We start from the raw sequence: 27,869 nt of genomic DNA, 5'->3' as shown, positions 1-27,869 counted from the left end.
ATAATATAAATTATTTTTATAAGGTGATTACAAATAAAATTTTAAGATAACACAACTAATAAAATAAGTAAATAACTTAAATTTTTTTCAAATTTCGTGGTACTCACTTACCCACCCATTTTAGAGAAACCTTCGATCTGCCACTAGTTATAATCCATTCACACATTTTATATTTTTAAAGTTTTAAATATTTTTAAATCGTTTGATAAGTATAAATGAATGTTTGAAATTAAAATTTTAAAACTTAGGATAATTTTCCCTTAAAAATCTCGTCATTATCTATTATTTATTTAAATTATTTATTTTTACTCGTCCAAAAATTTTAAAAATATGTAAAATTTAAAAAATTTATATTATTTCAACATAATATCTCAACAACAATAATAATAATAGAATAATAAGTATTATACAATTTATAGAATAATGGAATGGCAAAATTGTCATTTTCTGAGTAAATATTGAAATAAATAGTTTTACGGTTACAAAAATATCCCTGTATCGACAATATACTATTATCCCATTGATACGGGCTTTTCGCTTACTGGGTAGCCTTGGCCGTCCCTTTCGCTCCTTGCTCTCCTGAGCGCGATCTCCTCTATTTTGTCTCATAATGTGTTCTCCTATAATATAAACTCTAAACTATAGGTCTCTTGTATTAGACCACCATTAAAAAAACAGCCAGTTACACCCCCAATTTCCAGCGTCAGCTGTAGACAACGATAAGGTGGAATTCTTTGATTAATGCAGGAATAATGAAGCATTAACAATTGTTGAAGCTTTTCTCCTTCGGATCTCTTTCAGTCCTGTTTCTGGTAACTTCAATTTTCTTTGTTTGTCATAGATCTAGTTGGATTTCGCTCCTTTCTTTCGTTCGTTACTTCCAAGGCACTGTTTTAACTAGATCCGGCTGCTTCCGACTGTAATTTTGAAATATCTAGTTACATGCTTCGTTGCGTAGTTTCTACATACTACTGTTCTTTATTAATCTTTTAGATCTTATTTTGGCGTCTTTTTTTAAACGATTCATTATATTTCCGTTGAAATATAGTTCTGATTCTTCTTTTATATGAATTACAGGTGTGGAATATTTGTAGTATTGATTAGGAAAGGAAGGAAATAGTGATAATGGCATTAGGAAAATATAGTAGAGTAGATAATAATAATAATAATAATAATAATAATAGGAAGTCTTCGGGTTATTGTTCCTCTGTCACCGTTGTGGTTTTCGTGGGATTATGTTTAGTTGGGATTTGGATGTTGATTTCGTCCTCAAATGTCTCTGTTGGGGATGAGCCGGCTCTGGAAAAGAAAACTCAGCTCCAAGATAAGGTTGCTCCAGTAACCAGCGATAACAGTGACAGCAGCAACACCTCGCAGTTTGAAGAAAACCCCGGGGATTTACCTGACGATGCCACCAAAGGGGACACCAATGTGAGTCTGGCTGAAAATGATGGCAAGGGCAACTTAAATACACAAGTAAATCAGAGGAGTCTAAGAAGGATGATGAGCAGTCAGCTTCTGATGGTGGAGAGAAAAGCGGTGACAATGGTGAGAACTCAGGTGGAGAAGGGAATTCTGATGACAAGTCGGATTCTGAAGAGAGCAAGGAGAAACCTGATTCTGATGAGAAGGACAAGAAATCTGAAAAGAGCAATGAGAAATCTGAATCTGATGGAAAATATGATAAATCTGATTCTGATGATGGTGAAAAGAAGCAAGATAAAAACTCCTCAGAAACTAATGGAGATCAGGGGGATGGTCAGATAGAGAAGGTTGATCAAAATGATAATAATGAGTTGGATAAAGGCTCTGATGAGGCAAACGATGGTGTTCAGGAGAAAAACCAGAGCTTGACTGATGTTTTCCCATCTGTTGCTCAATTTGAGTTTTTGAATGAAACCACGACTCAAACTGGATCATTCTCTACCCAGGCATCAGAATCAACGGCTGAAAAAGAGTCTCAGTTATCATTCAAGAAATACAGTTGGAAGGTGTGCAATTCCACTGCTGGGCCTGATTATATCCCATGCCTTGACAATTTGGAAGCAATCAGGCATCTCCATTCTACCAAACATTATGAACATCGAGAGAGGCACTGTCCGGAAGAACCACCAACTTGCCTTGTCCCTCTTCCTGAAGGATATAAACTGCCAATTGAGTGGCCAAAGAGCAGAGAGAAGGTACCTTAATTTAACATGTGCTGATTCATTTTTTTACTCTGATTCTGTGCTTGATAGGATGAACTAACAGATACTTTCCTGCTGCTGCAGATTTGGTACTATAACGTTCCCCATACCAAACTGGCACAAATTAAGGGGCATCAGAATTGGGTAAAAGTTACTGGAGAATACCTCACATTTCCTGGTGGTGGAACCCAGTTTAAGCATGGCGCGCTTCATTATATTGACTTCATAGAAGAGGTGAATGCCCTAAATCAGAGTACTGTTTTCACATTATAGTGTGCTATTATTGCATTCCTAATACTTATATCTCACGTGACAAGTACTTAGATATAGTGTCTTTTGATCTGAGTTACGGCTGAAAATGATATTTACCAAGCACCATAATTATTATTGTCACCTCCATTGTTAGTTTTTTACCGTTATTGGTTGACTTAGATTAGTGGATAAGTTTCATGGTCAAAATATTTTCCCCTCTCACAATTTGTTCTTTGAATATTTGCTTAATTTTTTATTTCTTTTTCTGCAGTCTGTGCCTGATGTAGCATGGGGAAAACAAACTCGTGTAATATTGGATGTTGGATGTGGGGTTGCTAGCTTTGGAGGTTTTCTTTTTGACAGAAATGTTGTTGCTATGTCCTTTGCACCTAAAGATGAGCATGAAGCTCAAGTACAGTTTGCACTTGAAAGGGGAATTCCTGCTGTGTCTTCTGTGATGGGTACCAAGAGACTTCCCTACCCTGGCAGAGTATTTGATGTTGTTCATTGTGCACGATGTAGAGTGCCATGGCGCATAGAAGGTATTTACAATCTCCATTAGTTATAAGCAGTCTGGAGTCATAATAATCAATTGCTGGAGTTTATTTTATGTACTTTTGTTGCTTGAATATTCACTGGTCTTAATAATATGCAGGTGGTAAACTCCTCTTGGAGCTGAACCGTGTCTTGCGACCTGGTGGTTTCTTTGTGTGGTCTGCTACTCCCATTTACCAGAACAAAGCTGAAGATGTTGAAATCTGGGAAGGTATGTACCATCGTACTATCTTTGTATCTTGTGTGAGAAATCTATTATCTGGAACAGCTGCTAAATTTATGCGTGGATTCTGTGCAGCTATGGTTGAACTAACAAAATCTATGTGCTGGGAGCTTGTAAACAAAACTAGCAAGGATGCAGTAAATGGTGTGGCTGTAGCAGCATTTAGAAAGCCTACTTCTAATGAATGCTATGAGCAAAGGACAAAACAAGAGCCTCCGCTCTGTCCTCAGTCTGATGATCCAAATGCAGCATGGTATTGTTTCTTTGATTTTGATGTAAAAACTATATTCTGGCTAAAAACAAATTAACACTTCTTTGTAAGATGACAACAGAAATATCCGCCGACTGGTTTTCAGTATGCTAACTTGTATTTTTTGAGTAAGCTATCAAATATTTTTTTGGTATCAAAACAGCCATTTGATTTGATTATTTTTTGTAGGAATGTGCCACTGCAAGCTTGCATGCACAAAGCTCCTGTAGATTCAGCAGAACGTGGGTCTCATTGGCCTGAGCAGTGGCCAGCAAGGTTGGAAAAATCACCATATTGGTTGAGTTCTTCCCAAGTTGGAGTTTATGGCAAAGCTGCACCAGAGGATTTTACCGCAGACAATGAGCACTGGAAACGGGTGGTAACCAAGTCGTACGTAAATGGGATGGGAATAAGCTGGTCATATGTCAGAAACGTCATGGACATGAATGCTGTTTATGGAGGGTATGCAAAATTATATATATTCACATTTTTATGAAGTAGGAAGGATTATATTGGTTTGACAGTTTCTGTTTTATTGATTCATTTTCTTTTCGTTAATTCTGACTGTTGTATGCTTACAGCTTTGCTGCTGCACTCAAAGATATGGATTTATGGGTCATGAATGTGGTCCCAATTGACTCACCAGATACACTTCCCATAATATATGAAAGAGGTTTATTTGGAATGTATCATGATTGGTGTGAATCGTTTAGCACCTATCCGAGGTCTTATGATCTTCTCCATGCAGACCATCTATTCTCGAAGGTTAAAAAGAGGTTTGTATCGATATATTTCTTTTCCTGACTTCCATTCTTTACACTTTGCCTTCACTAGGTAAATGTATAGATTTACTACTTTTCTCGCTTATTTTGTTGTTGAATCCTGGGAAAATTCTTAGATTATGCCTGTTGTTGTGTGTGTGTGTGTTTATCGGATTGTTATTTTTCCCCCTTTTAAATAATCAAATCGTTAATGCTACATTCCATCAACCTTTTGTATCATGTAAGGATTAGTATTAAATCCCTGTTTCTGGTCTCTAAGCATTGTGCCAAAATACACTTGACATAATATGATATATCCATGGTCTGCTTTGGCCTGACCTTGTGCTTATGGCATGCAGGTGCAATTTAGTGGCGGTTGTTGCAGAGGTTGATAGGATACTAAGACCTGAAGGAAGGCTTATTGTTCGAGACAACGTTGAGATCATTAACGAGCTTGAGAATATGTTGAAGTCTATGCAGTGGGAAGTGCGCATGACATACTCGAAGGACAAGGAAGGCCTGCTGTGTGTCCAGAAATCCATGTGGCGACCTAAAGAGGTGGAAACAATCAAATATGCCATTGCTTAGGTCATATTCTACGCTTCAATGGATGATGTTTACCGGCACGTTTAAACATCAATTAGGTATTCTTTTTGTTTAGGTTTTGCAAATTGCAATTCATGGTGACTGATACTCCAGGCCTTTACTGGAGGCTTGGCTTGTATCATGTTTCACTAGGGGCTTTCTGATGTTTGTTTTTTTATTGCTTGATTTGTAAACCGTGTACTGTACCTTAGACATTTAATTTTATTTTATTTGGACTCCTTTTATGAGCAAATCTTGATGGGATAATTAATTACTGTTTTAATGATTTTATTAATTTTGATAGATATAATAACAAATTAATATTTAATGTTTACCCTTGTATCAATTTGATCAGAATCAAAAAAAAAAATTAAGACAATAGCAACAAAGAAAACCACGACGACAACATAAAGAAATGGAAACGACAACAACAGTACAAAGCAGAGTCCCAGGTTAATTAAGTAGAGGAACTAAGGTTGTAGTTTTGAAGGGTCTGAAGGTCAGCTCAATGGTGGTTATTTGTGAAGTCCAGTAACGCCCTATGAAAATAAACCGTCCCTGCTCGATTGGACAACTAGATCTTCTGGTGATCTCACCACGGCGTCTTCTTTGGGGCTCACAAAATAAACCAACGATTTCCTCTTCCTCTCCTCATCCATCACTGCCCTATGAATGCAGCCGCTTTTGTATCTTCTGTTACAAAACGCCTACACAGTAACGCTTAACACATTTGATTTTCAGATATCAAATTTTGAATTGTATCATCAAATAAAAACGTGCGGTAACGTATACCATGAAAGTGTCACAAATGTTGATGCCGAACGCATCTTGCCGGGCCGGAACAGACAGCCATTTGTTACCGGAGGAAATTTTGAGCCCTCCGACATGATCTTGGTGAAGCATCATAATGGAATTAGGGTCGCAATGAGGGCTGTAACTGGAATTTTTGCAGGGGATAGTAATTCTCACCTTTTCACCACGAGGGATTTTGTCACCATTGAATTGTCATAGATGGACTATTTTCTCACATGTGAGAATATCAAGTCAACGATATAAATAACTAAAATGACCATTTAAACTAACATTAAGAAATAGCCGATCTTAGTCCCGAAGCATTTCACTGAAAAATAAATAACAGCAATATAGTATTATTTAAATATCCACCTACTTAAATTTAAATAAAAATCTGTCTAAAGTGCTCGTCCACGTTCAGGTCATCACTGGCTGGCAGCCTAAAAGTCAACGCATTCTACACGAGAGCCGAATAGAATGAATCCAACGGTAATTACAGGTCTGTGACAGCAGACAATCAAAATTGAACTGTACGCGTAGAAGGCCGGCTGTGGAAACTTAAATCAAACAAGTGAACCGCCCGGACAAGAAACTAGAAAGGAAAAGCCTTAAAAAAATATATAAAAAAACGTCGTTTTCCATGAATATCTTATTTTTATACTAAAAAAGAAGTCAATCCAATTGAATCTTCAGCACTGTTTGTTTTTCTTTTCCATCTCTTCATCAGAAAGGTAACTTTCTCTGCAGAATTCCCTTTGTTTCCAGTGCGCATGACATCCTTTTTTTTCTTTTTGTACTTTCTGCATTTGGGGGATTACATTTGCTATCTTTGTTCTGTTTCTTCTTTGGTGTAGATATAATTTTTGTTATTTTTATTGAAGGAATGAGATTTGAGCTGATTTAGATATATTTTCATTGCTGGGAACTAAGTTACAGGAAAACAGAAATTCGAGAAACTGAGTATAAAGCAGTTTTCATCTCAGAGAGAAATCTATTTTTCCCATAAATTTCTAGCTGGTTGCTGGGAGATGATTATCGAAGAAGTTAAAAAAGGGAATTTTGGGAATCACAAATTCAGCTTTGAATGGCCGTTGACATTTGAATTTTTAATTTAGTTTCTATAGTTTCTCGGCTTCCTATTGCGTTTAAAATGGAAATTATAGGATTTATGATAGATAAACACACTTCAGATACATAATGGTTGTGGCTCTGTTGAACTACTTTGGACTTTTTAGGGGGATAGATTTGCTTTTCTGAGTTGACATTTTTAGTTCTAATTCTTCTTTTTAACACTTGCTTTCGGTGGAATTTGTCAAACATTAGTTATCTTACTATGGTGCTAGAAGAAAAGGCTCATCTATATCATCTTGAATTGATTTTGATTTGTCTAGTTTTGGGGGTTTTTTTTAAAGAAAAAGAAAAGAAAAAGGTTTCTCCCACAGGTATCGAATTGGCCTTTTACTTCCACGAGAGTTTTCTATAAAGTAAAAGTGATTAGTTGAAAGAAAAATCATTGATTAAATACTAAAAGAATTGTGTTTCATATAGCTCTGAGAGAGAAAATGCTCGACATAGAAAACTATAAGGGTTCTGCCTTGTGCCGTTGAATTTTCAATGCATGCATAAATTTGTTTGTTTCTAATGAACTCAATTTGATGTAAAGGTGTGTTTCTAATTTCATAAAGGTACCAATTCCGCAGGCATGGGAAATACCGAATCAGGATATGATGACACTTCTCACTCTGATTTTTGGCATCAACCTTCTTATGAACCTTCATCTGTAGCAGGAACTTCAGCAGATCGAAACCATCAACCCAGACAGCAAGCCCCATCTATACCTGACAGTTTCAGCTCATTGGATCAGGTTTTTACTGTTACTTTAACTTTGAATTTTAATTTGGCTAATTGGAGATAGTATATGTTGATAGTACAACTCATAAGGTGAAAATATGAACCATACCATAATAAAATGGCAAGTACTGTTTTTTTTTTACTATAGTTGTTGACTGCAAAGTCTTGTTTGAAAAGCAAATACTTTTACAGTTGCATTGCTAGTTTGATATAAAAATGTCCTGTTCTGATATTTGAACTGATACATTAAATTTTAAGCCTAGTGAAACAGAAAATAATCGATTCCAGAATTGATTGGTTATCATGAAAAGAATAATACAAAACCATTCATCATAAATTTAAAGGACGACTTGAATGATTTTAAAATATTGAATGCAGGCTGAGGATACACTTTAGCTGGTACATGGAGAGATGAGGAGGGATTAAGGTAGAACTAAGATCACATGTTAAGCAGTAAAGATGGATTTGACATCTCTAAAGCTATTGGAGAACATAGTCCTTGATTTAGCAGAAAGAAGTTCAAACAAATCTTTGACTTAAATTGTAGGTTAAATGTGGGTTGAGCTAACATGTCTTGACTTGAAATAACTTATCTGAAAGTGGTTAGCTGCATGACAGTTGCTGGCTAAGGTAGATGTCATAAACTTAGCATGAAAATTGTGATAGAGTATTGCGATCACGGTGCATTATTGTGATATACTTTGTGACAACATAACCTCCAACGTAGTTAAATAAGTACCAGGTAATACACTGTGAAAAATGATTATTGTACTTCAGATTCAAAAAATGTCACTGATGACTAAATATAAGCAAAAGTTATATTAAAATTTGGAGGTGACAATACCATTAGAAAATGTTCAAGCAATTGAAATGCATCGTGGTCCACGTATTGTAGAAAATGCCATTATGATGCATACTTATCTGTTTCTCATCTTTTAGATTCGGAGTTTTATGTGTTACTTTATGTTTGCATGTTTTATCTTGTTGTTGTATGCTGTTATTTTATTTAATAAATGTAAGTCTGAATGGAATACATTTGGTAACAACAAATATTTACATTGTAATTAGGTTATTTTAGCATTGAGAGAGGCAGGACTTGAATCATCCAATTTAATACTTGGTATTGACTTCACAAAGAGCAATGAGTGGTCAGGTACTCCCCCGGCCCCATTTTATCTTAATGTGTGGTTCTTATTATGCTGTATAACAGTATAAATAATTAGTACGAAAGAAGCTCACACTTTCTTGACTATAGGGAGATATTCATTCAACCGAAGAAGCCTTCATGCTATTGGTGGCTCTCCCAATCCATATGAGCAAGCAATCTCTATAATTGGTCGTACTTTATCTCCTTTTGATGAAGATAATTTAATACCTTGTTTTGGTTTTGGTGATGGTTAGTATATCTATTTAGCATCACTTGTTCCAGTTATTTCTCTCTTGCTTGAGTAAGTTATCTTATTATGCTTCTTTCTTTGTAGCATCAACACATGATAAATACGTATTCAGCTTTTATCCGGATCACCGACCTTGTCAGGATTTTGAGGAAGCTCTTGCACGGTATAAAGAGATTGTTCCACACATAAAGTTGGCAGGTTTTGAAGATCTTTCCTTCTATTCTCTTTAATTTATTTAAGCACTTTGCCAGGCGTAGATTATTGTGGTTGGGGCGTAGACTATTGTGGTTGAGTAGTTTCCCTAGTTGTCATTGATGCTGGCATTTCAATTTTCAGTTCAGAGTTATAAGATCAGAATGGCATCTGAGTTTTCTATTCGATTGTGTTTGAGCTAATAACTTAATTGCAGTCTTTTGAATGGTTGCAGAGATTTGAATTTGAAAATTTCTTATTCTTGTTACTAGGTCCAACTTCATTTGCTCCAATTATTAATGCTGCAATTGACATCGTGGATAGCAGTAATGGACAGTACCATGTTCTTGTCATTATCGCAGATGGACAGGTATAAAAAAACATGCTTTATGCGTTCAGTTTTAAATCATTCATTTCTTCTTCTATGCATCGGTCTTACCAAATGTTTATTTGATTGCATAGGTTACAAGGAATCCCGACGTACCGCATGGAAGGCATAGTCCACAAGAACAAGCAACTGTTGATTCCATTGTTGCTGCTAGGTAAAGAATTGTTTTTTTAGTGATTAAGATTTTATTTATTTCTTCTTATCGTATTGATCATGGTGTCGATAAACAGTCATTATCCTCTCTCGATTATTTTGGTTGGAGTGGGGGATGGACCATGGGATTCAATGCGACAATTTGATGATAATATTCCACACCGCGCCTTTGACAACTTCCAGGTATCTCTGCAAATTCTTTGAATCAATATGCACAGAGCAGCCTTTCTGATGTTATACAAGTTCAATTTGTCTTTTAGTTGCTAGTATATATCTAAACATTATTGTTATTTTATGGTAGTACTTGGTCATTATCATAGGATTAGCACTACCATTGCAATGTAATTTTCACATATGGTGATCTCTTTACAAAGGATAGTCTTTTCCAACTCATTTTGCGATAGTAAGCACGACCTTTTAACATGTTCTGAGCCACCAATTCTTTGCAGTTTGTCAACTTCACAAAAATCATGTCTGAGAACACGCAAACTTCGAAGAAAGAAACAGCCTTCGCTCTCGCTGCCCTCATGGAAATTCCGTATCAGTACAGAGCTACCCTGAATATTCGTTTTGATAAGTAAGGCCAGACACCAGCTTTCTGTTGATACCTAATTTCAGTTTGGAACAATTGTAAACATAAACTGTTAAAATATGCAGTCGAGAACTAGAATATGGACACGAAAGACCACTTCCGCCTCCACTAGAAGTGATTGATCATGACAATGCCGTTCGATCAATCCCACGCATGACAAACTATGAAACAGTGCAGCCAACAGTCCCTGCACAACCTGTAATAAGTTCTGCAGCAGAGCCGGTAATAGGGTTTTCTTTTACTTCTTTTCCAATTAGATTTTTCACAAAATCTCCATTCAGATTATTATACATTTATTGAGATATGAATTTGCTTCTTCAAGCTCTGCCCTATCTGCCTGACAAACCCAAAGGACATGGCTTTTGGATGCGGTCACACGGTATGTCCATTTTGATCAAATCATATAATTTGTTCAGATTTCCATCACTCGAAAATCAGTGTTTGGTATAGATCTTAAGTGACTGCATTGGGAACACATTTAGAGATACTCTCTTCTGATTAACATTTAGTTAATAGTTTTCATCTTCATCTTGATTTCATTATTAAAAGCCTTTTCCTCTGGGATATATACATCTACATGCCTATGTGTCTCTTACATAACATTGTATTGAAGAATGACATCGAATTTTCAGATTGAGATTAGTGCCTGTGAAGTGGCTAAAGAAATCTGACCTAGATTGTAGCAGATGTTCAACACTGCTGAATATAATATTTTACATTCTTATCGTATTTTGTCTTGTGTTGTTACAAGACTTGCAAGGATTGTGGGGTGACAATCTCATCATGTCCGATGTGCCGGCAGCCGATAACGACGCGCCTGAGACTGTATACCTAATAGAGAGAGCGAATTTTCCGTTGAAGCATATTCAGGACAGCCCCCCCCCCCCAACCCACCCAACCACCACATAAAATCTCAGTCAACAAATTATTTGCATTCCTTCTGCCCCCCCAGAGGTTTCTGCATTGGACTATTTTTGTTTCGCAAAGTTCTTTGCATTTGTTTGATATTAAGTGTTTGTATTTGCAATGTGTACTGCAACTTGCATGAAGAAGATGCGAGGGTGTTATGAAACAAGGGAAAATTATTGTGTACACAAGTGGTGAGGCCATGTACAAAATCTATCTGTGCTTGTAAACTTTTACTTTGTAATGATAATACGTGTTTTTATACTCGAATAGCTTTCGAACTCATAAAAAAGTCAAATTTTGTAATTTGATATGTAAGAACATGGCAGCATTAAAAACTGGAAAAAAATTTACCTTATGTTATGGAAGAAGTCAATGTATTATTAGATGCTTAGTAAATTGATTGGTGTTACTTTCGGGATCTATGAGTAGGTTCAACTTATATAGAGAGGGAATGAATTAAGTTCTAATCCCTTAATTTAGGTTTTTTCCCTCTTAACCCCTAAACCATTCTATTCACGCCAATACATTAACGCGAGTTTTTTCGTGTTGTGGAGTAAATGTCTAAAAAATCCAGGGACCAGATTGATAAGAGTTATCGAGTTCAAGGCTGGAAGTTCCATTATCCCTGAAGAACAAACGAAAATAGAGCTCCAAATCCAAGCTCGACTTCCCAGTCAACCATTATAAAATATTCTCAAAAACTCACAGTTGGCCGTTGACTAGATCTTCCAGTATCTGTATGAATGATTATATCTGTATTTTAACCATGAAAATGGATCGAGATTTCCTCCGTTGGATCCTTTAACATCAACAAGGAACAGTTCTAAACGAACCCAGAACCAAAAATTCATGGCTTCCGATCCCAAACCCAGTTTTAGTTTCCTCTTCTTCCTCCTACTTTCTGTACAGCCTCTCATCTTCTGCCTATCAACCGATGCCCCATCTCCGCCTACAGTCTGCATCGTAGGCAGCGGCATCGGCGGTTCCTCCGTCGCCCACTTCCTTCGCCACTACTTCCACCCCACTCCTTCCCAACCCAACCCTCCCAACATCATCATCTTCGAGCGCAGGTCCGTCGTCGGTGGTCGCATGGCCACTGTCCCCATTGGCGGTGAAACTTTCGAGGCCGGTGCTTCGATTCTTCACCCCAAGAACTACCACGCGGTTAACTACTCGAAGCTTCTTGGGTTGAAGGTCAAACCGCCTCCTGCCTCGGAGGATGACGATTCGATGTCTCTTGGGTTCTGGGATGGGAAGGAGTTCGTTTTCAAATCCCTTGAAGTGGATTCAAAGATTCCATGGGTGCAGAAGATTGTTTCCTATTATAATTCCTTGCGATTGTTTGTTCGCTACCGCTTCTCTCTTCTAAAGATGAGCAGCTTCGTCGAGGTTTTCTCTTTGATTCCGTTTCTCTTTTAAACTAAACGATATTATACATTGCTCCTAGTCATAGGATTCTATTACTAAGAAGCATATCAACTATGGTGGAATTAGTGTCACGTTTTTTGCCATATGTTAATCGATTCTGAGTTGAGAGTAAATAGTAAAATTGCAATGAAATCACCTGATTATTCTCTATGGAGTGATCTCTGTTGCTAATGTGAGACTAAAATGTGATGACCCTGTCCACTGCAGAGTACTGTGGATAGCTTCTTGAAGTACTATGAAAGCCCTGAAACGAGACCTGTCTTTGAAACAGTGGATGAGATGCTTAAATGGGCTGGTTTATACAATCTCACAACTCGAACTTTGCAAGATGAACTCGTTCACCTCAAGATATCTCCATTAATGATAGATGAGCTTGTCACTGTAAGGATTATAAGCTTCCTATATTTATTTGTCTCTCTACATTTTATTTCATGTACCAAGATTATTTTTTCCCCTCGAAAGGGAGGGTGTCTGTTTCCATGGATATGTAAATAATAGCATAGGGTTTCCTAGTGTTGATACAACCTTTGAGAACACAGTTAACTTCCTTGCTAAATGATCAGGGTCTTGATTTTTCCATCAAAATTCATTAAAAGTCGCACATTATAATGCAGTGAAAGGCAATCTGATGTAGAATCAAGAATGTGGGGTGTATATTGAAGGGAGACAAAGGCTGGTAGCTGGGATGTTTTTTCTTAGATGACTAGCTAATAATGTTTTTGACTTACTGATACTTGAGTGAAAAATCATTGCCTTCTGCCAAGTCCATTTGATGATTGTTGTGGAAGAATCTTTATTTAGATGCTATGGAACTTGCTATCTGTGAAGCATGGCTGCAGTAAATTTGTGACATAAACTGCATTCTAGAAGCCCTGAACCAAATAAAAAGAATGAAAGAACTATGACAAATTCTCATCTACTGGATAAAATTGACTCCTGAGTATAGATCTATGTCTGGTGTGCTAAGCTGGTGATTCCTGTGGTTGTGATTACTTTAGGCAGTTATTTAGAGTTGCATTATTTGGTACACCATAGATTCAATGTGATAGAAACATGTAAATATGGGAAATCTTTAGTTAGCAGAATCCATGAGCACATATTGTGTATGAATCTTTGGCAGTAGTCCATTAATTAAAATGGCCTATCTTAGTTTTTTAAAGTTATTTCCTTTGAAGTTCCTTATTATATTTGTCTAAAATTTGCCTAAAGACAGATAAGAGGCATATGCAAACTGTCGCTTATAGTTGGAGGGAAGTCCATTATATTTGTTACCCTATAAAACAGATCTTACCCTGTAAACTAGATTTGCTTAATTGCCAAGTTCTGGGATGACTAAAAGGTCAAATGCCAAATAGGTTCCCTATCGAGAAGTTATAACAAGTACTTATTATGCTGCATTGTGAAGGTCATAACAAGAATCAATTATGGTCAAAGTGTCTCTATCAGTGGACTTGCTGGAGCAGTTTCATTGGCAGGATCTGGGGGAGGATTATGGGCCATCGAAGGAGGGAACTATCAGATGGCTGCTGGACTAATTAAGAGTTCTAACGTTTCTTTGCACCTTAATGAAGAAATTGAATCCATCTCTTATCTTGGAGAATATTATGAACTTAACTCCACAAAAGGAAATAGTTATTCGTGTAATGTCACAGTGGTTGCTACACCCCTTGACGAAGTAAATATCCAATTTACACCTTCGGTTTCGATTCCTGCTAGGAAATTGCAGCATACACATGCAACCTTTGTGAGAGGCATCTTGAATCCGGTAAGTACCCCGGTAGCTGCTAATGGCTTTTCCAGTGAACTTTATTATTGTTTGATTTCTAGTTGTTCTAACCTGCTGCTTTTGTTCCCCTTGGCAAGGCCTATTTTGGCCTGCGCTCTGTCGGTGAGATTCCAGAACTGGTTGGCACATTAGAGGATCCCGACATTCCATTCTCGAGCATTTCAGTTCTCAAGCAACAAGATGAAAATGATATAACTTACAAAGTATTTTCTCGAGAGCCAATGACAGATGCATTATTGGGTAGCATTTTTAGGTAATTCGACGTTTAAGGATTCATTTTCCATACTTTACCTTTGTTCTTAAGCTTGAAAGATCGATTACAGACCTTTGCATTATTATTAGTATTATTATTATTATTAAGATTTTTGCATTATTAAATGATGATGACTGTCATTTGTTGCTGGTATTATTAGTGCAAGGCTGGAGACGGTTCGAATAAACTGGGGAGCCTATCCGCATTATAAAGCTCCAGAAGTATTTGCACCGTATATTTTGGACGGACAACATTTGTATTATGTAAACGCTTTCGAAAATGCAGCTAGTACGATGGAGACGAGTGCGGTTGCAGCTGAGAACATAGCGAGGCTCATATTGTCGAGATATTTTAGTGAAGCACACCCGCATTCATCAAACTTGAAGAGCAAAAGTCCTGATGCACACACATTACACGCCGACTTGTAAACTTATTGGTCTCTCAATAATGTGAAGCAAACCGTAGAACGTACAAACAGAAAGCAATGCTTGCATTGACTTGACACGATATCTAAGAATGCTTTGGTATTTGGTGGCAGTTCTGCCTGATGAAATGTGGTTTTTATTTATTTGTTTTATTGTCCTGCCGTCCACTAAAACTACGTAGTAAAAACTAGCCTGGCTGATTGAACCAGGAACCAATGATTCGTTCGGTCTATTATATATCGGGAATTATTTGAACCAACGAAGACCGGTTGAATAAGAGAAAACTCATGGCCTTAAATTTGCTTTTAAAGATTTGTTTTATTAGTCAGAATTGTTTACAAAATACTATTTATTCATAATTTTTTAATCAATTGATAATAAGAACACATATTGCAGCTTTTCATTTATTGCAATATATATTAGTGGCTTGGCTTGACATCGCATGCATCATATTCGTATTGGACCTCATGATGTCGGTTCACACTGAGGTCAACAATACATGCATGATGCATCCCGTCCGGCAACACTTGCATGATTCGAAAGGACGGGGGCAAAAAGACATTTACATAGGATATTTAGTCGTCGGAGATTATTTATAGCGGAGAACAAAACGTGCACATCCAAGTTCCTTTGTCTAGTCATTTTTAAGAAAAAAATGTTGATGCTGGGGAGTATTCAATTTTGATTTTGTCTTAAATGAAGTAGAATTTTATTAGATTATAATTGTGTTAATCATTTTACTATTCTAGTGATTAACTGATATTATTATTTTTATCATCGGTAACGTTATATATTTTAGGAAAAATTAATACCTAAATTATCAGTTTTGATATGTTTTAGTATTTAAACTTTCAATTTTTAAAATTATATCTAAAGTTTAGTTTTTGACTCGTTTTAGTACCCATATTAAAAAATTATCGTTAAGTTTTGGAAAAAAAATAAAAAGTTGAATACTAAAATCGATCAAAACTAATAGTTTAAGTATTAAATTTGTGTTTAAATACACTTAAATATGCAAGACTGTAAAAGGTAAAAGATGTTGAAATTTATAAACTTAGCATAGGCAAAATAAAAATAAATTATTCGGTCGATATATTTCATAGTGCAAAAGAGAGTAAATTGCATAATTAATTAGTTTGATGAGAGTGAATAAATGACAACCGAAAGAATAAAATAGAAAAGTGAAATTTGTCCAATAATTAGTAAAAGAAGAAGAAGCACGTGGGCCGACCCTGCCCATCGGATTCTTTTCTTTGTAATTCCCTATGCTCCGACTGTTTTCTTTTTTTTTTACTCCTTTTGTCGGATTCCTCAATTTATTTATTTCGATAAATAATAAAACGGCCCATATCGAATCCGACATTATGAAACGGGATATATATATATATATATATATATTCTTTTCCCCACAAACAGTTAGTTGTATGCGTAGTGGGCAATGAATAAATGAAAGCAACGCTTTGTGCAATGCTAAAGGCATCAAATCATGGATTATTAATATTAATATTCGGTTATGAAAAAAAAGAGAGGAAAGAAATAGACTAAATTAAGCGAGAAGAAAGATAAAAGCACACTAGATAGGGGGGCTAAGCAAGCTGAAGCAAAGCCTATACGGTAACCAAAAGTGAACCCTTCCCTTTGCAGCGGAGGAAGTAACATCGGCGTTTTGGTTCGGAGATGAATGTGATCGGAGATAAAGGGGATGAGGGGGGAGAAGGCGGCGGTTCCACTGTGTTGGTGGGTGTCAAATTTGACGCTGACAGCAAGGAATGGCTGACTTGGGCGCTTGTCAAGGTGGCTCAGCCCGGTGATCAGGTCATTGCTCTTCACATACTTGATTCTGCAACCGGTATTATTCCTCACTTCTCTCCTTTTAGTTTAATTTACTATATATATATATATATATATATTTATTTTTAACGGCGTTATTTTCTTGGTGAAATGTTCAATTTTGATTCCGCCAGAGAGTCCGGGGTCGGTTCTGTCTCTTGTGAAGCAATTTGATTATACGCTAGCGGTGTACGAAGGCTTCTGCAACCTAAAACAGGTAAGTTTACTTGTTTTTTTTTGAAATTTTATTTTTCAGAAATTGGGTGTTGAAAATTGGTGGGGGAAAATTATTTCAGGTGGATTTGAAGCTAAAAGTGTGCAGAGGATCATCGCCAAAGAAGATTCTGGTATGGGAAGCCAGGTCTTTCGAAGCAGCTAAGCTAATTCTGGGAACTACCAAAACCAATAACCCGATACAATCGTCTACCTCAGTTGCGAAATTTTGCGCCAAAAAGTTACCCAAATGTTTCTCTGTTTATGCTGTTCAGAATGGCAAAATCTTGTTCCAAAGGGAAGCAATTCAGACCATCTCGAACCGGTCCCAAGGTAGTGATATTTTCCCCAGTTTTAGTTCTAATTATTAGAAAATTGCCGTTTCTCTATTGAATTCTTCTTATTGATTTATATTGTTCTTTGCTGGTTGAACAGACAATGATTCACAGGATAAGAGCCTTGTCCGCTTAGTGTCCTTGCCGAAGAATACAAGAGCTGATAATGGCTATTCAAAATCCGGTTTGTTTTCGAGGCATAAAACGTTAAAGAAGAATTGTGAAGCCTGTGTTTCAGCCTTGAAATTGCCAGAAAATTCTACCTCCCAATCTCCGGAAGAGGTATCCGGAAATGGCAGTGTGGGTAATAGGCTAGATTTGGTACGCTTTCAATCGAGTGAGGATAACGTTGTTCTGGTTAGAAAGTTGCCCGGTTGGTCTCTTCGCCGCTGGGTGTTTTTACCTAAGCACCATCACTTGGAGAATTCTTCTACAAAGAAATCTGTGGACCAATGGGTGTTAAAATTACCAAGCCAGCATTCCTCAGCTGTTGTTTATCCTGATCTACAGAAAAACCGTTCTGGTCAGAAAAAGAATCATTCTTCCGATTTGGACGGAGAAATTGGTGCAATTTTGCCTGTTGGCTGTGAAGCTATTTGTCCTCTGTCTCCTAGCGATTTTCCAAAAGAGCTACAAAGTTTACTGGAGAAATCCTCTTCTTCATGTAGATTGTTTAGTTATGAAGAACTTTTGGAAGCCACCTCTAGCTTCATGGCAGGTTTATCTTCATTAGCAATTCATGTATAAGTATTGAGTTTGGCTTACTTTGGATGTTTATGTCAATGATTCTTATTTTCTGATTTTGCAGAGAATCTCTGGTAGGTAAAGGTGGTAGCAGTCACGTTTACAGAGGGTGCCTTCCTGATGGTAAGGAACTGGCAGTGAAAATTGTTAAGCCAACTGCGAATGCAATCAAGGATTTTGTTCAGGAAATCGAGATCATTACGAGTTTAAACCATAAAAGTCTCATTTCCTTATTTGGTTTCTGTTTTGAGGAAAACAAGTTGCTCTTGGTTTATGATTTCCTCTCCAGGGGAAGTCTAGAAGAGAACCTTCATGGTAAGGACTTCATCCAATTTACTACCTTTTACTTGTCAAATTGGATCTTTTCCTTCCTGGGATTGGTTGTAGTTTACAGTTTTTGATTTACTATATTTCCGAACCTGACTGGCTTCTCTTGTTACAAGGCAATAGGAAAGACAGCAATGCATTTGGCTGGCCGGAGAGATATAAGGTGGCTCTGGGCTTAGCTGAAGTGCTTGATTACTTGCATAACGGTTGTGAACAAACTGTGATCCACAGAGATGTGAAATCTTCGAACATTCTTTTGTCCGATGATTTTGACCCCCAGGTAGCACGTTGAAACAAACCGGTTCTAAAGTTATCTTTTGGCTTTAAGCTTTCCCGGCTCATTACTAGCTGTTCTGCTATTTCAGCTGTCAGATTTTGGGCTTGCTAGTCGGGTCTCAAGTTCTGCATCTCATAGGACTAGCATGGATGTTGCAGGAACCTTTGGGTAACAATCTGCTCCGAGTTTTTCTTGTTTATTACTCACTTTAGATATAGTCGGTAATACTTGTCTGTGACAGTTACTTGGCTCCTGAATACCTCATGCACGGCAAAATGAGTGATAAAATTGATGTCTATGCATTTGGCATCGTCCTCCTAGAGCTCCTCTCTGGTAAAAAGCCCATTGACGATAACCGTCCAAAAGGTCAGGAGAGCCTTGTTATGTGGGTGAGTTCATTATACCTAGAAGCCTTTGTTTATCTGCCTTATTTATTTGAACATGGTATCAGGAGAGTGGTTCTGCACATCTTCATGAAACGAGATAATTGTAACATAATTTAGAGCAGATAAACAATGTTTACATAGTTCAGAAAAACAAGTTTATCTAAGTAGATCGTGCTCTAAATTCATTTTGTTTCTCCCTTGGGCCTTATTCATAGTGTCACTTCAATCCAGTTATTTTCCGAGTTATTAACATTTGGTAATGCTCTGTTGTTAACATCCAGGCAAAGCCAATTTTAAAGGACGGCAATTTCTCTCAGTTGCTAGATCCTCAGCTCGATAGTAGCTACGAATTTCATCAGATAGAAAGAATGATTTTAGCTGCTAACCTGTGCATTCGACGTGCACCACTAACGCGGCCTCAAATTAGCCTTGTAAGCTTACTCTCGATTGACCTCTTTTTCCCTTTCGCTCACTTTGGTTATGTTTATACTGATCTCAGCGTCTTTTTTCTACCAAAGATCCTGAAGCTCCTACGGGGTGACCAGGAAGTAACAAACTGGGCGCAGAAACAAGTTAGGGACTCGGAAGTTGATATTGTTGACGACGGTTTTCATCATACTAACATGGAATCCCATATCAACCTTGCATTACTAGACTTGGAAGACGATTCGCTTTCTGCAAGCAGCAACGAACAAAGTTTCCAAATAGAGGAATACTTGCAAAAAAGATGGAGCCACTCATCGAGCTTTGCCTAGCCATCTCGATGCAGGTGTGTGTTTATCGTTTATGTGATCTTTTTATTTTCTGCTAGTTATTAGATCAGGTCTTGGAAGAGAGGTTGTTTAAAAGAGCTTCCCCACCTTGACTTAGGTTGGATTGTAGCCCATATGATTCCCAATTTTATGTATGGGCTAGTTTTCTGGGAAATAGAGAGGAACAAATGTATACTCAACATGCACATGATTGATTGTAAATAAACCATTCCTTCAAGATTGTAGTGTATGCTGTTTACCTTCACTTTGTTCCTTGTTTAATGAAAGTCAATACTAATTACGCACTTCTTTCGAACACATGATAATTGAAATAAATTAATATATACATAATTTGCTAACTATTGTTGACATAAGTAGTTTAGATTCAAGAATTTGAGCTCCTAAGGCCAAGTTCGAATCCTATCACCGTCACTCTTGGTAGGCAATCTATAAATTCTTATGTAAATCTCAATTGGGTCTTAGCTATGTCTTGGTCCTGTATTAGGAAGCCACCATTGACCTAAACTTTTTGTAACCAAAACTATAAACATAATTTCAAATTTCATTTTAGTTTTTATTTCCTTTAAGAAATTCAACTTTCTTAATATTTTATTTTAGGTTACAATAATCTTGATTAAATAAAAGTTACTAGTCAAGTAAAGATCAGCGGTTGTTGTTAAAGTGACACGTCATATGTATACAAAATATTAACATGACACTACCATATATGCAAGTGATAATATGATACATATTATGTGTTTGAACTAATGATATGACATGCAATACTAGTAGAATATTTTATTTTTATCAAGTTATATTCCTCTAATGAGATGATAACACATCATAAAAAAGATGAGAAACTAAAAGAAAATACAAATGGTGGGACTTAATCTTTAATTTTTTTTCTTGAGTCGAGGGTTCATGAGTAATTATCTTGCGTGTTTGTGTTTTTTTTGTATTAAATAATATTATTTTATGATCTATTATACCGATCATATGAATCATTCGTTATTAAATTTCACATATGGTTTTAAGATCATTGCAGAGGGTATAACCGTTTCTATTTCCATTTGGAATTAAAGTTGCAACTCTCTCTCTCTTCGTGACTTGCTGGTATTTTGTTAGTGAAATATATATATTATAGTATTAGTTATAAATATATTGAAAATGAAGTGCGAACAGAAAGCATGGCATTGTGGCGGGTCGAGCCACCGAAAACAACGTTTTCTAAATACTTTACAGTAGCTACGATGATGAATAAAGAGGAGGGAATTGCTGAACCCGTGCCTTCAATTCTCTCCATTCTTCCATCCATCGACTAAAGCTTGAATTCTTCAGCATTACATCTTCAGACACCTCTTTATTCTCTATTAACTTCCTCGCATATTTCTCGAACATATCGATCTTGCTCCATAACAGTTTTATCTTGCTCACATCTCTCTCACTCGTCGCATTATCCAGCCATTCCCGTGCCTCTTCCACCCTTGCCCAAAAGCACGAATCTTGTGTCAAGCTGGCGAGTTTACTCCTCTTGTGTTCTTCATTTGAACGCTCCTGTCCCTCCACCATTTCTCGAATATTTCGTACCTCCTCTCCCTTCCGTTCTCTATGTAATGCCCGTGTTGGCGGTGCATCCCGGTCCGGTAATAGTCCGCGATGTCGAGCGGTTCAACGAGGAGCTTGTAGGACAGTGAAGCGAATACCCATTTGTCCCTTCTGTCGAAATCGTGTGGTAGCTCGTTGTTTTCCAGCATGTGGATTACGCTGTTCCAGAACAAAGCAAGCTTGTGGCGGTTCATGTTGACCCTGGCTTCTCTTCTTGAGCCTGCCCTGCGCTTGAAGGAATCGTAGTAACCCATTTGGTCATCGGCTCCGTCGCAGAAGGCTTTGTACCACTCGATTTCAGCTCTGAACGGTGCTATCTTGGACAATCTTATTGCAAGGTTGGCGGCGGTAAGATTTGGCCTGTGATCGTTTTGACACATTTGTAGGCACTCCTTGGCCATAATTTCAACATTTTCCCTTAGGTTCCAGTCTTGAACTTGAAATGGTCCCTGTAAGTCCATAATAAAAAAGATTAGGAACTAAATTATAATGTGAAAATTGACCGTGTTATAGGTTCACAATTTACATTACCTTGTCAGTTAAATTTGAAGATTGCAATGCCAATGCCACACCAGCTTCAAAGCTAGAATCAGGTAGGCCATCACCATTTTCATGAAAGCTTTTGGCATTCAAGAACTGCTTACAAACTTCCCCTACATAATCTCCATACTTGAGATGATCCTCAATGCAACAACTTGGTGAACCCATTGCCATCATCAGATACATCATTTGAATAACAGACGCTGCATTTTCAACACAAACGGCACCCTCTTGGCTGCAAAACACATAGCTCCCAAAAGGCCAAAACAGGGTCTCAGTTGACACGTCTTTTGCATGCGCCAACATTTCCATGTCCTTTAAAACACATTGAAAAATGTTGCTGTTTAGATCCTGGGGTAGTTGACACATCCTTTGTATGGAAACGTGGTTCGTGATTTCGGCGGCGAAGAGGATCCTCGGCACGATGTCGTGCTTGGAGACGACGTGGCAGAAGATTCCGCCCCATCTTTGGCGGAGTATCGATCGATGGAGGGCTTCGTTGCCGAGCATCGGAGAGCCGAATGTGATGCACAGCACCGGCATGGTGGACTGGAGATGGCAGAGCAGCCACAGTGCAGACAGAGCGGCTGCTGTTCCGCCTATGGAGTGGCCTGTCATCACTATTGAATTCACTTTCCCTACTAAAGCCGCAATCTGCATCACCATATCAATTTAATTTGGTTGATTCAATGCAACTTAAATCCAGAAAGTTTTAAGAAAATAAATAAATGGTAAGACTGTGTTGTGACTAAACAAATGAGTAAAAAAAATGTTATTTTGTTTTCATAATTAAATTTAATTTTTACAATTATATATTCATCATCCATAAACAATATGTTTCACTCTTATTTCTGCTATACGTATATATGTTTAGTAGTTTATTATTTAATAATTCTAAACTTTAAATCTTAAATCTTAAGTTTCTAACTCATAAATCTTACATAAATAACACATAACAAACATTAGAATCCGCTTGTGAAAAAAAATCACTACCTATATATGATATAATTTTTTTATATTTAATTCTTACAATATATAAAGATAAATAAATAAAAACAACTAGATGAATACGCATTAAGTGGTTGAAAATTTTTGTTTTTAAAATTTTGTTTAAAAAAACAGAAAACAAATTATATAGATATTTTCCCAAAAGTTAATAGGTGTTTATTTAAAATTTATATTAAAATTTATGTATCTTAATAAAGTACTATATTTTTTGAAATATTTAGCATATTTAATAACTAAAATTTCGTCAATACCATATTTAGTTCAATTAATGTAATCTGTTAAACTCATAATTGAAAGCGATACTAATTTTACATTGTCCGGTTTTCTTCGACAATGGTGTGGCAGTCGGGGTGGCTTTATTTGAAGGTTGACCGCAACACTCTGATGAGGTAGCCTTTCTTATTCTTCAACTTTGAATGTGGAATGAACTAGTTAGAATACGATTGAGATGGCTATATTTATAATTCATTTTTTTTGGGTATGACTCGTGTTTATTTTATTATTTTATTTAAAACTAATGTCTTTAATAATGTTTTTTAATACTTCAATTTAAATATCTTTTGAAAATATAATAGCGAGTTTCATTATATTCAGTGGTAGATCTAACATTAATTCTAAAATTTAAAATTATTTGATTATTTATTTGTTTTATTAATTTACAAAATTAGCTGACCCTTATTCCCATATGTAATGGGGTAAGGGGAAGGTAGGATAGTAGACTGCTCCCAACGCCAGGTTGAGAACAACTTTCGTATGAGACATCCGAATTATGAAATACCTTCAGTGGGACTCGATTTCACGACCCCAAGATTAATAACCTTGTGCTCTACCAACTGAACTGAATGATCATTTATTTATTTTATTAATTACGTCTACATTAAAATTTTATTCATTTCAATTCATAAAAAAATTAATATTATTAATATAAAAATATCTATCTTTAATAATATTTCAGGATCTACCACATACCGAATTCAATAATTATTGATTGGTTACTGAAAATTAATTGTGCGTGATTTTAAACAAAATCATGGCGACCGATTCTAACAGGAATCTCGCCTTTTTCACGGCCAAAATATTAGATTGAAAATGACATTGGATGGAACCTTTCTCCTTGAAAACGCAAGGAGCGATAATTAGGGGTCAAATTCCGTCATAGTCCTTGTACTACACATGTGTTGTAGATTTAATCATTGTATTTTAATCGTTATAATTTTTGAATCTTAAAATTTAAATTCAAACAATATATAGATAATATACTTAGATTATGGACTAAAAACGATCAAATCAGGTAATAATTTTTTGAATAAACCTAGACAGTAGGCATATTTACCATAGCATCGTCTGATTTAATAGATTTAACAATAAATGTTTGGACCATGATCAAAATTTTAAAACTGTAAAAATACGTAGATTGAAAATGATCAAATTAGTATATATGAATTCAAGCCATAATGTTTTCATAATATAGGGACTGATAAAAAAAGTTTAATGAAGAAAGTATGGTTAGTGCTAATTTGCAGGAGAAAGATTCTCCAAAACGTTTGCCTAAATTTGGTGACTAATGCCACTAGAATTCAACTTCATTTGTTTGTTTATGTGTAGTTTATCCTGTTGATGTCACTTCTTGGCTTTGCACAAATGAACTAATAACTTTTCAACTCTTGCTCTTCTAGTTTATACTTTCATAAAGCACGCCTCTCCAAAGGCCATTCATTTAATTAATTACAACAAAGAAATAGATAGGTTCATTGAGTCTGGTTTGATTAGTGCTTTTTTTTTAATTAATCTTTTGTTGAAAATTGTAGTAATAACAAAAGCATCTTCCAAAATGAAGCCTAACTTCCATCATAAAAAATTAACTAAAAAAACTCAGTCACCCTTGACGACATAATTATATTTAAATAATATGATTACATTCAGAATTATTAAAATTATAATGGTTTGTTAGGAGGAGGATGGGGATCAAATTATAAAATTTAAAGAAAAAAGTTGAAAATTAAAAATTTTCTTTTTAATCAAAACATTTGAAATAACCATCCAACTCAGTTGGTAGAGCACAAGGGTTCTTAACCCTGAGGTCGTGGGATCAAGTCCCACGGAGGACATTTCGTAATTAGGAGGTATGTTACGTAAACTGATCTCAACTTGATATTGGAGACAATTTATTATCTTACCTCCTTCTTACCATCCATATAAAAAAATGACATTTTTTTAATCAAAACATTGTTTAAGAGGATTTAAATTAAATTATTATTTTTGAGAAGGATCAAACATTTAATCAAAGAGACGGGTGAGAGTTATTTATTCATGCAATCAATCATGCTAGATTTTAGTGAACAAGCTCCAAGTTCATGCCAATCACTTTTTTTTTCCTTTTCAAATTTGGAAATTATGATAAAAATGAACTATAAATCTTCGACCATAAATTAAGAAAGCTGCAAGAGCAAAGAAGAAGATTAAAAACTAACCTGGATCCGCAGTCCTGAATAGAATGAGAGGAAAAGCTTTAACATCCCGTGATGAACCTTGATGGGCTCCTCCGCTTGGCTATGCCGATAGAGAGGAGCGAAAAGGCCACCGTCGGCGGCGTCCAACGGCAGCAGATCTCTGCAGCTCTGCTCTAAATCGGAATCGAATTGCCTGCCGGAGAACGCGACGTATCCGACGGTTCCGATCTGTTGGACGAGGTAGGAGTTGGGGAACCTTGTGTTGGCGATACTGCAAGCCTTCCATGCCTCTTCCAACAATGACGTGGAGGCCAGAAATGTTGCCAGCATTTCGCTCGATTCGAATTTTGTGTGGCTTCAATTAATTTCAAACCAGGAGGTTAGAAAGAATAAAGAAATTTGAAATTTGGATTTTGGAAATTGAAGCAAAGAGAGTGGCTTCAGCCACGATTTACTTACCATGAAGTTCCAGTTTCCATTTGGAGTCGAAGGTCTTGCTTTTCCTTACTGGTATTTTTATTATATATATATATATATAGAGAGAGAGAGCGTGTGAACACAATTATTATTATTATTATATTAATTATTAAAAATCTGAGGGAAGTTTTGTTTTAAGTGATAATTATATTGGCGTCTCTTAAATAGATTTTAAATTTGAGTATTTGTGTGTGTAAAAAATATTTGTCTAGATATCTACTCATTAAATTTAAATGTACGATATGGATCAATTCGAATTAAATAGAATAAAACCCTAAAATCAAGAGTGTAACTAAAATAACGAGTAAAGTTGATATTATAAACTAATTCAATTAAAGATTACAAAATTTCTCAATTTTAAATTATAGAAATATTTTCGTGTGATATTTTTCTTTTCTAATAAATCTTAGAATAAAACAATTTTCCTTAAAATTTGGACATATAATTGAAAAAAAACTTTCACGTATAAATATTCTAACATTCAACTAATAACCATATATTAAAATTATTAAGAGAATTAATACCACCTGTTAAAATTAAAAGTTATACGAGTTTAATAAATTTAAGAATAAATCAGATACTTATAAACTTTTATAATTTAAAAATATAATTCTTCGATTTTTATAATTTTATAACTTGATATTTTCAATGTATGACACAAATTATTATCATATTAATTATTTGTGAGTCAAAAATTTTTTGATCAATTATTATAGCAGTAATTGTTTTTTCAACAAATTAGAGTTAAATTGAATGAAAAGAATTTATGAAAACTTAATTGACCTTTTTACTGAGAAATAAAGTAATATTTAAACTTTATTTTTATCGTATAAAAAATTATGTAAGATTCAAATATAAAACCTTGATAAATGAGTCGAAACAAATAGTAAATTCGATGGCAATAATGAGAGAGCAAGTGTGAATGAGCTTTTGTTTTATTTGTTAACAGGTAACCTATAGAGATTGTCTAAGGAAAGACAAACAAATATAAAATTAAAAAATGTCGCAATTGAAAATTTGAAAATAACCTTAATAAAATTGGTTTATTGCAACTGGAATTGTTAATTTATATGTAATATATTTGATTGTAATTATTTTAAAATAACTTAAAATTGTATAATCGAGAATTTTATCTTACAAGTTAGAAGTAGATGGGTAAAATTCTACTACTAATCCCTTGGTCTTTCTAATTAGACTAGTGAAAAGGTTTTAGGGTGATTTTATCGTAATAATGAAAGCGTTTGCAATATTAGAATGAAGCATCCTCAATTCTCCCAACGCCCGAGAAGCCATTGAAGGGCCATCTTCCATGACATTGAAATTCAAAGACCTAGTCCATGCACAAGAGCAAGGTCAACATCGATGGGTGCTGCGTCGTTTAATGAAGCCACGTTGTGATTGATATTCGTGGAAGTAGTCAAACGAGAACTGTTCTCCTTCCTTCTTTTTCAAACAATGCTATGGACAGAGGAGACGCTCTAAGTGATAACGTTGGATGTATGATACTGCTGTCGAGTGTCGACTGTAGGCTGTAGTTCACACAAGAAAACGCCACTGTGGCCCCTTCAAATTTAGATTAAACTAAATTTGGTCAAAGTATTTTACATTAGAAGTCAAAAGTATTTTTGGGGCACTTTAGATGAGCAGCTGGTTTTTTTTTTTAATTTCAGTTGGAGATACGATGTTAGAAAAATCGTTAATCCGAGAATAAAATAAAAAAATAATGACAATAATATTAAAACATTATTATAAAATCAAAGATAAAGAATAGTTTACTTTGTCTTATAACCAATAATCAAAACTGAGAAAATATAACAAACGAAATCAAATTTCTTAAATAATAAATAAAAATATGTAGAAAGAAAAATATTATTTTATTTGATTGATCAATTGGTAGAAACAGTTAGGGCATGTCGCTACACAATTTATTTAAAACATATTTACGGC

The 27,869-nt window shown here is 35.7% G+C and overlaps 3 protein-coding genes and 2 pseudogenes across 4 annotated transcripts; 4 read left to right on the top strand and 1 right to left on the bottom strand.

The window, feature by feature from the left end:
* Nucleotides 1–1,053: 1,053 nt before the first annotated feature.
* Nucleotides 1,054–5,014, top strand: LOC120144866 (annotated as a pseudogene).
* Nucleotides 5,015–6,287: 1,273 nt separating this feature from the next.
* Nucleotides 6,288–11,045, top strand: LOC120144598 (E3 ubiquitin-protein ligase RGLG3-like). Of its 2 annotated transcripts, XM_039158628.1 has the most exons (13): nucleotides 6,288–6,331; nucleotides 7,021–7,033; nucleotides 7,305–7,468; nucleotides 8,524–8,608; nucleotides 8,711–8,851; nucleotides 8,937–9,050; nucleotides 9,317–9,414; nucleotides 9,507–9,586; nucleotides 9,663–9,768; nucleotides 10,035–10,162; nucleotides 10,243–10,399; nucleotides 10,500–10,556; nucleotides 10,929–11,045. In XM_039158628.1, exons 3-13 carry the CDS (start codon nucleotides 7,307–7,309, stop codon nucleotides 11,010–11,012), a joined length of 1,212 nt encoding a protein of 403 aa, XP_039014559.1. In that variant the 5' UTR covers nucleotides 6,288–6,331; nucleotides 7,021–7,033; nucleotides 7,305–7,306; the 3' UTR covers nucleotides 11,013–11,045. The 2 variants fall into 2 exon arrangements, with proteins under 2 accessions (XP_039014559.1, XP_039014560.1); XM_039158629.1 differs by lacking the exon at nucleotides 7,021–7,033 and having other exon boundaries at nucleotides 6,315–6,335.
* Nucleotides 11,046–11,749: 704 nt separating this feature from the next.
* On the top strand, nucleotides 11,750–15,090 carry LOC120144865 (farnesylcysteine lyase). Its single transcript, XM_039158828.1, has 5 exons — nucleotides 11,750–12,475; nucleotides 12,722–12,895; nucleotides 13,920–14,279; nucleotides 14,378–14,553; nucleotides 14,714–15,090. Exons 1-5 carry the CDS (start codon nucleotides 11,936–11,938, stop codon nucleotides 14,979–14,981), a joined length of 1,518 nt encoding a protein of 505 aa, XP_039014759.1. The 5' UTR covers nucleotides 11,750–11,935; the 3' UTR covers nucleotides 14,982–15,090.
* A 1,419-nt stretch (nucleotides 15,091–16,509) lies between these two features.
* Nucleotides 16,510–20,054, top strand: LOC120144506 (probable serine/threonine-protein kinase PBL7). The gene is made up of 11 exons (XM_039158547.1): nucleotides 16,510–16,827; nucleotides 16,943–17,025; nucleotides 17,105–17,378; nucleotides 17,583–17,855; nucleotides 17,976–18,074; nucleotides 18,167–18,415; nucleotides 18,544–18,707; nucleotides 18,793–18,872; nucleotides 18,946–19,093; nucleotides 19,372–19,521; nucleotides 19,609–20,054. The coding sequence occupies exons 1-11, from the start codon at nucleotides 16,656–16,658 to the stop codon at nucleotides 19,843–19,845; spliced, it is 1,929 nt and encodes a 642-aa protein (XP_039014478.1). The 5' UTR covers nucleotides 16,510–16,655; the 3' UTR covers nucleotides 19,846–20,054.
* A 1,018-nt stretch (nucleotides 20,055–21,072) lies between these two features.
* LOC120144478 lies at nucleotides 21,073–25,943 on the bottom strand (annotated as a pseudogene).
* Between the last annotated feature and the right edge of the window lie 1,926 nt (nucleotides 25,944–27,869).

This window comes from Hibiscus syriacus, unplaced genomic scaffold (genome assembly GCF_006381635.1).
Source record: "Hibiscus syriacus cultivar Baekdansim isolate YM2019G1 unplaced genomic scaffold, ASM638163v2 tig00110890_pilon, whole genome shotgun sequence".
Classification (NCBI taxonomy): Eukaryota; Viridiplantae; Streptophyta; class Magnoliopsida; order Malvales; family Malvaceae; genus Hibiscus; species Hibiscus syriacus.
This window is presented reverse-complemented; position numbering and strand designations above follow the sequence as displayed.